Source organism: Pimephales promelas, chromosome 6 (assembly GCF_988280905.1).
Source record: "Pimephales promelas chromosome 6, fPimPro1.hap1.1, whole genome shotgun sequence".
NCBI lineage: Eukaryota > Metazoa > Chordata > Actinopteri > Cypriniformes > Leuciscidae > Pimephales > Pimephales promelas.
Window position 1 is genome coordinate 2,866,644 of NC_142774.1, and position 11,232 is coordinate 2,877,875.

General features: G+C 37.3%; 1 protein-coding gene across 1 annotated transcript; it reads left to right on the plus strand.

Moving 5' to 3' along the window:
* The first annotated feature begins 3,440 nt into the window (after positions 1-3,440).
* On the plus strand, positions 3,441-10,979 carry LOC148978463 (uncharacterized). Its single transcript, XM_089132650.1, has 10 exons — positions 3,441-3,697; positions 3,945-4,012; positions 5,627-5,683; positions 6,998-7,366; positions 7,451-7,507; positions 8,539-8,904; positions 8,989-9,045; positions 10,451-10,564; positions 10,654-10,721; positions 10,830-10,979. The coding sequence occupies exons 1-10, from the start codon at positions 3,441-3,443 to the stop codon at positions 10,977-10,979; spliced, it is 1,563 nt and encodes a 520-aa protein (XP_088988776.1).
* The last annotated feature ends 253 nt before the right edge of the window (positions 10,980-11,232 follow it).

An 11,232-nucleotide genomic window follows, 5' to 3' on the forward strand; every position in this document is an offset into this window, starting at 1 on the left:
GCCTGTTCTTGTAGCCTACTCTCAACATTTTTCGACTTTAATCTCGAAATTGAATTACTTTTTGGTTTAAAATCATGTTAATTTCAGCCCTGAGAGGCTGTTCCGACTGTCAGAATTCAGACAATGATGAACACATGATTAGCAGAATCAATAAATGTCATGGTCCCTGGTCTAGGTCAGGGTGTTATATAAATGACAAACCCCATTTTTTATTTTATGTTATTTGATTGTTCTTTAGATTGTTTTATAGTGTTATTAGTGTTTTTAACAAAAAATTATTTCTTTCTTTTCTTTTTTTTCTAAGAGAGAAATTAGAAACAACAACCAAACAGTTTTGAAGCAAAAACTTCTGGGGTGAGCTAATGCCTATAACAATAAACCAACAAAAACGAACTTCCCTATAAATAAAAAAGGAGAGAAACAAAACTTACAATGGCAATAACTTGCAATACAATTTAACCAATAAACAGAAGAAAAAGGCACGCATGCCCTAAGGCTTCTCAAATAATGAAGAAGTTACACAGAAGGGATCGATTGGGAACTAATGCTCTCACGTAAATATCAAACTGTAGCAGAAGTAAATAACAGGACTCTGTTAAACACCAAAAGAAAGAGATCACAGAAATCTTAAAGGGATAATTCACCCAAAAATTAAAAAAACAAAACATGATTTACTCACCTTAAAGCCATGTGCATATGACATTCTTCTTTCAGACAATCAGAGTGAAATCAAAAAATGTCCTCTACCAAGCTCTATAACGGCATTGAATGGCTTTATAAGTCCATCAAAGCGCATACATCCATGATAAAAGTGCTCCAAAAGTGCTCCACACGGCTCCGGGGGGAGCCATTTCATTTTTAGCTTCCTTAGCTACTGCAAAAGTGTTGAACAAACAGTGTCAAAGCAGCCAAAAAAGACAAAATATTAAAGGGGATCTATTGTGCCCCTTTTCACATAGGGCTGGGTGATATATCGCATGACATTGTAACGCGCATCTCATCAGTAAAGCAAGTTTCTTGATTAGTAGTAAATCACCTTTAAGTAAATAACTTTAGGGTCAAGAGCCCAACTAAAGCAAACATTGATCACCAAAATGGACTTAAAATTTTGATTTTCTCCCTCAGTGATTCTGCTTGTTAACATCGGGTGTCTTCAATAATGCTGACATAATGACATCAAATAGATGTAGAATTGACATCAAAATAACATCAAAATGACATCATCAGTGAAATCTTGATATCAAATTGACATCGACACTTTGACTTTCATTTTTCGCCCATTTCGTGACGTCATTTTGACCAATGTTGATATTGATGTTAAATTGACATCTAATGCCCACTGGGATATGATCTGCAGTGTTGGTTTAACATTTGAGATTGTGTTGTGTAGCATTGTATGGAAAGTTGTATTTGAATTTGAGGAAGTAAAATATATTATATTTCCTCTTTAGAATAATTGACATATAGCTTCACTATATCATCTCAATACGCACACACTTTTTATTCAGTCCATCGTGTCTGCTGAGGATCACTGTATATCAGATTACATCAGGTAAGATCTTCTTTCTGCTGATAATGATCCTCATCACTCTCTTTATGTCAAATTCCTGGTGTTATTGGAAAGCGATCAATAACAACATCTACATACATCACTTTTGTTCTTCTTGACCTGATAGCCAGCACAGCAAGATTGCTGGTTCGGACATCGCCACTTTTGTTTCTGATTATTATTATTATTATTATTATCATCAGTTAAAACGATTATAAAAACAAGGTATTTCTTTGGTTGAACAAATGCTATTTTTAATTATAATAAACCATTTGTTTGTTTTGTTTATTAAAATTGTAATAAAACAAGTCTAATCAATTAAAATTGATAATTGATAATGAATTAGATTAACAATTTATAAGAAAAACATTGTCCAATGAAATGTATTTTTTTCTGAAAATGAATGTTTCTTTTCATGATTTAATCCAAACATATTATAAAAACGGTGGTAATCAAATGAAAATTTAAACTTGTGTCCTTTTATTTTTGGGGGAAGCGCTGCAAAAACAGATTTACTAAATTAAACCATGGAAAAAATATATATTCCTTTAAACAATTAAATGTATTTTTATTGTTGTTATTATTTTTATTTTGATAAGTAGGCAATGTTCTATTGTATGCCTACATTAATAATATAATCTATTTATAAGTCATAATTTCTCATAGTAAAACTGAACTTTTATTTTGACAGGTTGTAGTGAAGACAAAAAGTGTTTCAAAGTGCATTTGACAATGGTTTTTCTTTTCTGGGTATAGCGAGTACAATCAGATCCTATTTTAAGCGCGCATGCTTGGCCATAATAAAGTGTGAAAAAGGTGCATACACTGCAGATGATTTCGTCTCGCCGTGCTAGAATCATCCTTTATAGCATATGCTTTGACAATTTAAAGTCTCCATTTGAACTCTTAAACAAATCATAAATGCTGTGGAATGTTTTACATGTATTTGAAACAGAAAAAACAAAGCTTTTTTTACGTAAATGCAATGGCTAATTTGTTTATTCTCTAACTCTAAAAGGAACTTGTCCTCTGAACTGGTTTGTGAATAAACAGATAAACTGGACTGTCAAAGCTGACAATGGTTTCCTGTCATAAAGGTGAGTATCTCCTTGTGTTTAAAGTTTAGCTCTCATTGCCCCAAAAACTTGAACTGTGAACGTATGATGAATGTAGTTCCCTTTTGAAATGGAACTTGCACTGCGTCGATGATGCTTTGGGGACCTCAGGTGTGACGAGCAGAATTGACTTGCTATGCAGGCCCAACCAAGCCTCCCTGATAGGCGAGTCCCCTTTCACCTGGATTCGGCTACCAGATATTATAGCTGTCAGTAGGCCCCACCAGGCCTCCCTGAAGATGAGTTCCCACATGATGAGATTATCAGGTAGTAGGCCCCACCAGACCTCCCTGAATGGGAACTGTCAGGTAGTAGGCTTCACCAGGCCTCCCTGAATGGGAACTGTCAGGTAGTAGGCTTCACCAGGCCTCCCTGAATGGGAACTGTCAGGTAGTAGGCTTCACCAGGCCTCCCTGAGGATGAGTTCTCCATACACTTTGGTTATCAGGTAGTAAGTTTCACCAGGCGCCTCCCTGAGGGTGAGTTCACCACACACTATGTTTGTCAGGTAGTAGGCCTCACCAGGCCTCCCTGAAGGTGAGTTCCCACAAACTGTGGTTATCAGGTAGCCTCAACAGGCCTCTCTGTGAGTGGTTTCCTAGTGGTGCTGGGTTCAGGAAGCTAGTGCCTCTTGTTATCAGTTCAGCTGGTCTTAGCAGGCAGCTGCTAAAGGCGAGCTTGTGCTCTGGCTCGACTAAAGTGTTCATCCTCTGCAACTGGTTCCCTCCTGGAAACTCTTTTCCTGCCTACAGCCTGGTTTGCCTACCAGGCGGATCATGTGCCTCACCGAGGGTCACTTTGATCACACCTCAAAGGCCTCTTGTGAGACCTCCCAGTTAGATCCGTCCTTAGGCCTCCTCAAAGGTCTCCTCAGTGTTTTAAAACATAAAGACTGGGTAGATCCGTGGAAACTCCCCTCGCTGGCAAGGGCTGGGAAGCACTATGCTGAGTCATACTCTCCGGGATATCCCATCACTAAGATCCGGGACACTGTGTTGGGCCTGCCTACCAAACAGTCCCTTCAGACGATAAGGTGATCTGTCATGTTTGCAAGGCGCCCTCATATAATTGCAGGTCGCACATTATTTATTCTCGTTAATGATTCACAAGCTGTCAAATGTGATTCCCATGATTTGATAGGGATTTCAGACACCTCCTGTCATGCCTGAGGTTTTCCCCAAAATGTCATCAACGCAGTGTCTCATTCCCTGTTCTCAGGGAACATAGGTTACAGTCAAAACCTGAGACATTTTCTCAGACTCAATCCAATACAATTTCAGTGGTTTTATTGACTTTCTTCATATTTCAGGTTTTATAAAGACTCCTCCTCTCATCTCTGTTATTCTGTGTAAGTCTAAACCATGTTTTTTTGCTTTTGTCTGTATGCTGATATAATGACCAGTGAATCCGATCTTGTTTATTCTTCACGTCACTTCACACAGTAAATTCCCCGGTACTGAATTACAATGCTAGGTGTTCATAAGGGAAACACCAGCAGAGTGTTTAAAGAAACAGAAAGATAATTAAGTGATTAATTGAGTGATGATTGTTTGATTATTAAAAAAAAAAACTGACGATAACAAGCAGAATCATTAAGATAAAACACAACAACTACAACTAACTTCTAGCCACAGCTATAGATAAAATCAACTGAAAAGACATTAAAGGGATGTTTCAGAATTTTGGACACCGGGCCTCATTTCCAAGTTAGCCTTAGTGTTATTTATCAGTGAACTGTTGTTCACTGATAAATTTCAGGATTGTGAAAAATCCTGACTTAGTGAAAGCAAAATCCTGACTCGAGAGCAAGAAATTGCATAGAGAGCAAAGAAAAGCGTTTTGAGAGAAAGTTTTCACTCTGATAGCAAAAAATATATATTTGAGATATTTTCAAAGTATTTTGAGAGTTTTTTTTCTCAAAAATAATTTTTAAATTATATTTATTTATGTTCTATGAGAAAACACTTTCTCTCAAAACTTTTTTAGTCTCACATATTATTTTTTGCTATTGGTATGAAAACTTTTTCTCTCAAATATTTTTTTTCCTCTCATGAAATGCTTTTTTGCTATCAGTGTGACACCTTTTTCTCTCAAACATTTTTGTTCCTCTCAGATCATTTAATCTATCGCATATAATAAAGACACAATCCTAGCTCCATATTACAGCCGCCAAAAAAAAAACTAACATTAATCCATCAAGACTCAAACTGCCCAACTAAAGCACACACTGATCACCATAATGGTGACACCAAACCAAACTATTATTTTCAATAAATCATCAACATCTAAAACTCTGTTAATCTCAATAAGAACTTTTCCACACATATGACAGAAACAAAGTCTGGTTAGTAATAAGTGAAGTTGATAATGCTGTTCGTGGAGTTGTGTAATAACGTTGGAGCCTAACATCAAATGTTTACACAATCCAATTTTCATTTTCAAGTTACATCTGATGTCTGAGTCCATGTCCAATAACATTTCTAGCTGGGGTGACTCACATTGTGGCCATGATATGAGCACACAGTGAGTGCACTGTGCAGTTACATTTTTCACACTGTGAACTCACATTGTGGCCATATGGAGAGATCCTATGTGAGATCAAAATGTTGACAGAGATGGGATTGATTTATCTGTGGAGAGAAGCCACTCAAAACATCAACCACTTCTTTCATTTTATTCTGCTTTTCACATAAAGCTGCTGTTTCACTTCTGTCAAATCATACTGTATATGGATAATGTAGTGCTGTTATTGTGCTTTTTTGCTTGTTTGAACAGAAAATGCTGAATAGTTTCATTATGTGGGAAAGATGTGTGCGATTAATAAGAATTTCAAGGAAAGACAGGAAATTTGGGGTTAACGGTCACTTTAAGGTCACGCTCATATTTATAAGTTTATTTGACTGTCATTTCACTGTGTCCTCTGAAACATGTTGATTAGTTTGTGTTCTGAATATTTTTTTAGATGTCTTAAGACTGTACTTGGCCTTTTTAACTGTCTCACCGTCGACGACTGCAATAGGTAATGTACATATGTATTTCAAATTGGAAAATGTACTTCATGTGGTAAAATCTACAATACCTACTGTAAAAATGAATACACTATATCTACTCAATAAAAAAATTGGCAACACTTTATTTCGATAGTCCACTTTAGACATTCTACTAACTATAAATAATTTACTTAACTACATATCAACTAACTGTCATTAGAGTATTAGTAGACTGTCAGCTTAAAATCTGCTAACACTTTATTTTGTTGGTCCCCCAACAGACATTCAACTGACTATAAGTAACTTGGCGACTACAAGTAAACTTATTCTCCTAACCCAAAGCCTAACACCTACCCATAACATAAGAGTCTACTGACAGTTTACTATAATATACTAATACTCTAATGAGAGTTAGTTGACATGTAATTGAAAAGTTACTTATAATTAGTAGAACGTCTAAAGTGACTATCGAAATAAAGTGTAACCAATAATTTTTGTTTACCATCCATTTGAATAGTGGGACGCAGCTTATGAGTACATTAAGCTTATTTTAGAACTTTGAAACTTTTTGTCCAGTTGGTGACATGGTCTAAATTAATTGGCCTGCTCTCAATGTGAGAGATTGAGTTTTGTTCCACACACTTAATGAGTAGCCTAACACCTAAACCACTATTATTACCACTTTGTTTGTTATCTCATCAGAGATAAAAACAAACAAAAATTAACAAACAAAAAACCTAATGACTTGTTGTTCTCTCTTTATATTGCTTTGTGGTTAATAGCTGTCAAGTTGGTGAATGGACCTAACCTCTGTTCTGGAAGAGTGGAGGTTCTCCACAATGGAATATGGGGAACAGTGTGTGATGATCTGTGGGATTCTACAGACGCAGCAGTGGTGTGTAGAGAACTGGGCTGTGGGAGTGTTATAGAGGCAAAGACTTCTGCTTATTTTGGACAAGGTTCTGGACAAATATGGTTGGATGATGTCCAGTGCCGTGGGAATGAATCTACACTGGCAAACTGTTCGTCAAATGCATGGGGGTCTCACAACTGTGGGCACAATGAAGATGCTGGAGTCATCTGCCAAGGTGAGTCAAACACTTTTATTCGTGCTCTAATTAATGAAACAATGAATAGCCATGACAAACTTAGTGATGAAGAGACATGAAACAAAAGAGAAACATGCTAAAAGGCCTTAAAAAGGAAAAAAACTAAATTACTCCAAAATGAATTGCTCTGAATTAGCAAAAGAAGAAGAAATAAAGTTATCTGAAGCTGCAATTTTGGTTACATTTTGTAATAAAACATGTCTTAATATATTTTCACTACATCTAACCTGTCAGACCCCTGCAACACCTACACTGTGCTGAACAATCCATGGAGATCCATCAGTAATAAACTTTCTTCAGTCAGAAACTGTGACGCGTATGTCTCATGGCGCGGCTGGTATCGTCTCTTCATTAACGGCCTGAACGCTCATATCCCAGACACGTGTGTTACTGTGTACAGTTGTGGCACTAATCTCGCACTGTGGATCCGTGGTGGACACCCAACAGTAACAGATGGAGTCGTCACTCGAGATATCTGTGCTGATGATAGCAATTACTGCTGCCGATACACGTTATCTCCCATTAAAGTCAAAGCCTGTCCAGGAGATTATTATGTCTATGAACTGGTCAGACCAACTCTCTGTCCTTCAGCATACTGTGCAGGTAATTATATTCACATGAGCTCTTTCTACACATTCATGATATTTGTGTCTCTGTTGATTAATCATTATTCATCCAAACTTTCAGACACTGACCGCATTAACACCAGCCCTACAACTGTCACACCAGTGACCATCTCAACTGGTAATGAAACACACTGTGTCTCTATTGGCTTACTATCTGAATGTTTTCTAATGTATGTAGTCTACAGATCAGGGCTGTATTTCCAAAAGCATCATCATAAGTCTGAGTTGATGGCAGAGCAGCGGACACCAATGGCCTCTATGATCAACTAAGGCTTACGATGCTTTTAGGAAACACCGCTCTCACAGCAAAATCCCCAGTGTTAAATAAACACTGCTCAGAGTGTATATGGTCCAACTCTACAGAGTGTTAAAGTAACACTGAAGCAGTGTTAAAGGTAATGAGATAATAAAGGGACAAATAGGGTGATGATTGAGTATTATTGATAAACACCGGGGCCCGGATTTTCAAAAGGTTTAATCAGGATAAAATTGATCTGGATTTAGTATTCCTTTTTTTTTTTTTGCGATCAGTGATCACGTAATCCAGTTTACATTTGAGCCAGTTTTTCAAAGCAACATCGGATTGGATCAATCTGATCTGGATAGGAACTTTTCAGGATCACCAAATCTGGATAACCAGTGCTCAAACAGGATAGGAAATCACAACGTAGAACTATGTAAAGCCCCAGCCCCAGCTAGCAGGGAACGTTCTCAGAACATTGGCTAACATATTTGGTTAATGTTTTAAAGAAATGTTCAAAGAATGTTTTAAGGATGTTTTCTCATTTCAAATAATGTTTCTATAAGGTTAAATGTAAACTAAGATATAACTGTAACATTTTGAGGATGTTTTGGGAAAGTCGTTGAGATAAAAGATTATACAATGTTCCATAATAACAAAGGAGGAACATTATCAAATCAACATTCACAAAATGTTTTGAGGATATCATTGAGGCCTGAGATGACGGAATGCATTTTATAAAACGTTCTTGTAATGTGACGTGTTAAAGCAAGAATGTTATAATACACAGCAAAAACCCCAGTGTTAAATTATCTCTCCTGGGAGTTTATTTGACTAGCAGAGTATAATTTACATTTTAACCATAGTGTTAATTTCTTAATATATTTTCATTACAGCTTATCTGTCAGACCCCTGCAACAACTACACTGTGCTGGACAATCCATGGAGATCCATCAGTAATGGACGTGGCTCCTACATGTGTGACCAGTATGTCTCCTGGAGCGGCTGGTATCGTCTCTTCATTAACAACACTAGCGCTCATATCTCAGACACGTGTGTTGCTAAGTTCAGATGTGGCACTGATTACCCACTGTGGATCCGTGGTGGACACCCAACAGTAACAGATGGAGTCGTCACTCGAGATGTCTGCGGTAACGCTGGGAGTTTCTGCTGCTATCACGGGTCTTATCCCATTAAAGTCAAAGCCTGTCCAGGAGATTATTATGTCTATGAACTGGTCAGACCAACTCTCTGTCCTTCAGCATACTGTGCAGGTAATTATATTCACATGAGCTCTTTCTACACATTCATGATATTTGTGTTTCTGTTGATTAATCATTATTCATCCAAACTTTCAGACACTGGCAGCATTAACACCAGCCCTACAACTGTCACACCAGTGACCATCTCACCTGGTAATGAAACACACTGTGTCTCTATTGGCTTATTTTCACATTCCATGTGCACAGATAATTAGCTAATCAAACCATGTTGATGAAAAATACGAGAATAAATAGTGTAAGGTTGTATAGATAATAGTGTCATATATCAGTGATAGTCTGAGATAATTGGCTCATTTTACCATTAATGTATTAAATTATTATTATTATTATTATTATTATAAAGATACATAGCCTAAATATGCACGCACACACAGTGGAGAGCACAACACACACACAGCAGACGACACAGCGGAGAGCACACACACACAGCGGAGAGCACATACACACACACACACACACACATCCGCCTATGGTCATCATCCGTCGACGATAACATATCATGTGGATCGTATGAAAACAATGAATTATTTCCTGCATTACTGGACTAAATGAGCCATAACGGGGGATTATTTCTCAAGCGAAACTCACATGAAGGTGAAAATGGACTCATTTTGAAGAAAACAGTCTAAGGTGAAAGTCTATGTATATTTTTGACTACTTTTAGCTCAGCCGTGCTGTAATCGGAGAAGAAATGCAACGCTTTTCCTAGTTTGTTTACAAATATCAAAGATGTACTTTGCGAATAGTTCTGCAATCATTTGATCTGTTTTATTATGTCAACTAAATAAACCATATAGTAAAAATCATGAGGAAGAAAGGTTTTGTTTGATATATGACTTGCCTTTGTTCATCAAATTTGACCAATGCCATCAATATTCATATTCACACTTACTTTTGATTGGTATTTCGGTTGCGGGTGGACAAATTTAAACTTTTAAATTATGCAATATGTAAAATGAATTAAAAAAAATGATGGTTTTGTATGAAAAGTAGAGGGTCTAAGCTTTGTAATGATATAACATATTACTGTTAATGTTTCATCAGGCAGACTGATCTCATGAAGTAGCGTGTGTATGACACGCCAATTCGTATTTCCATTTTTGGTGTGCTATCAAGACGCATAATCGCCTTTCAGCGTGTTTATGAACGCCGTTGACTTAACGTTATATAAATATATGACTTACCTCAACCCCGTCCCTAAACCTAACCGTCACTGGGGTTAATGGCATTTATGACTGGAGATTTGACTGCGTGTTCGGACACGCGGAATGACGCGGACGTTAATGGCGTAGACATATACGCATACACGCGGACACACGCGGATAGCACAAAATGCGTGGAAATAACACGCCACCTGACTCGAAAGTGGCGTATATGTTTACGCAAAAGTCATGATGTCATGTTGCATCAGGACCTTTAAATATTATAGGGCGATTATAATAACGTTCTAATAATGCAATACCCCCCGAAGGAAATTATGCAGATGACGGCTATCTGAATGATTTAATACAAACTCATCTTTCAATCTCTTCCTCAGCATCCTCGAACACTACAGTATACATACTATATGCTGTCTGTGGTCTGGTCGGTGGTCTGGTGATCATACTTGTAGTTGCATTGATCGTTCTTCGCAAGACATCAGCAAAGACGGGTATAAATAAATAAGCTGGCCTACTATCAGCATAATTAAAACAATAGAAAGTTTGACCAATGTATTTCTTTGTTTTGATATTTTCATAGGCAGTGTGACACCAATCAACAAGCAAAATGAAAGCAGAGATGAACAGAAGAGTAATGCCTACGATTTTGTAAGTCGCTCACTGACCTTAAAAAATAACCTAAAAACCCAACTTAATATTCCGTATGCAATGACAGAGCAGACATATTACTAGTGCACTTTTGTTTTCTTGATCCAGGAAGAGAGTATGTACGAGACTGTTGACATTCCTAACACAGACAAGAACACTCAGATGAAACCTATCAACAGACCTGAAGTCCCAAAGAGCCAAGAACATACAGTCTATGGGAATATACAGCCCAGTGTGGGCCAGTCACATGGACTCTGAGAATCTCTGATCCTACACAGCAAAATCCCCAGTGTTAAATTAACACTGCTCAGTGTTTATATGAGTCCACACTCTCATTATGGGGATTGGTGTTTAGTTTAGTTGGGCTCTTGACCCGTACATTATAATCTTTAGATTTTTGTTTGGCTGCTGTAATTCAGTTATAACAGCCAGATGAACAAAAAAAGGTGTTCTGATCGTGTTGGTTGTGTTTAACATTATTTGGCTTGAATCACTGAGAGCATAATTTCAG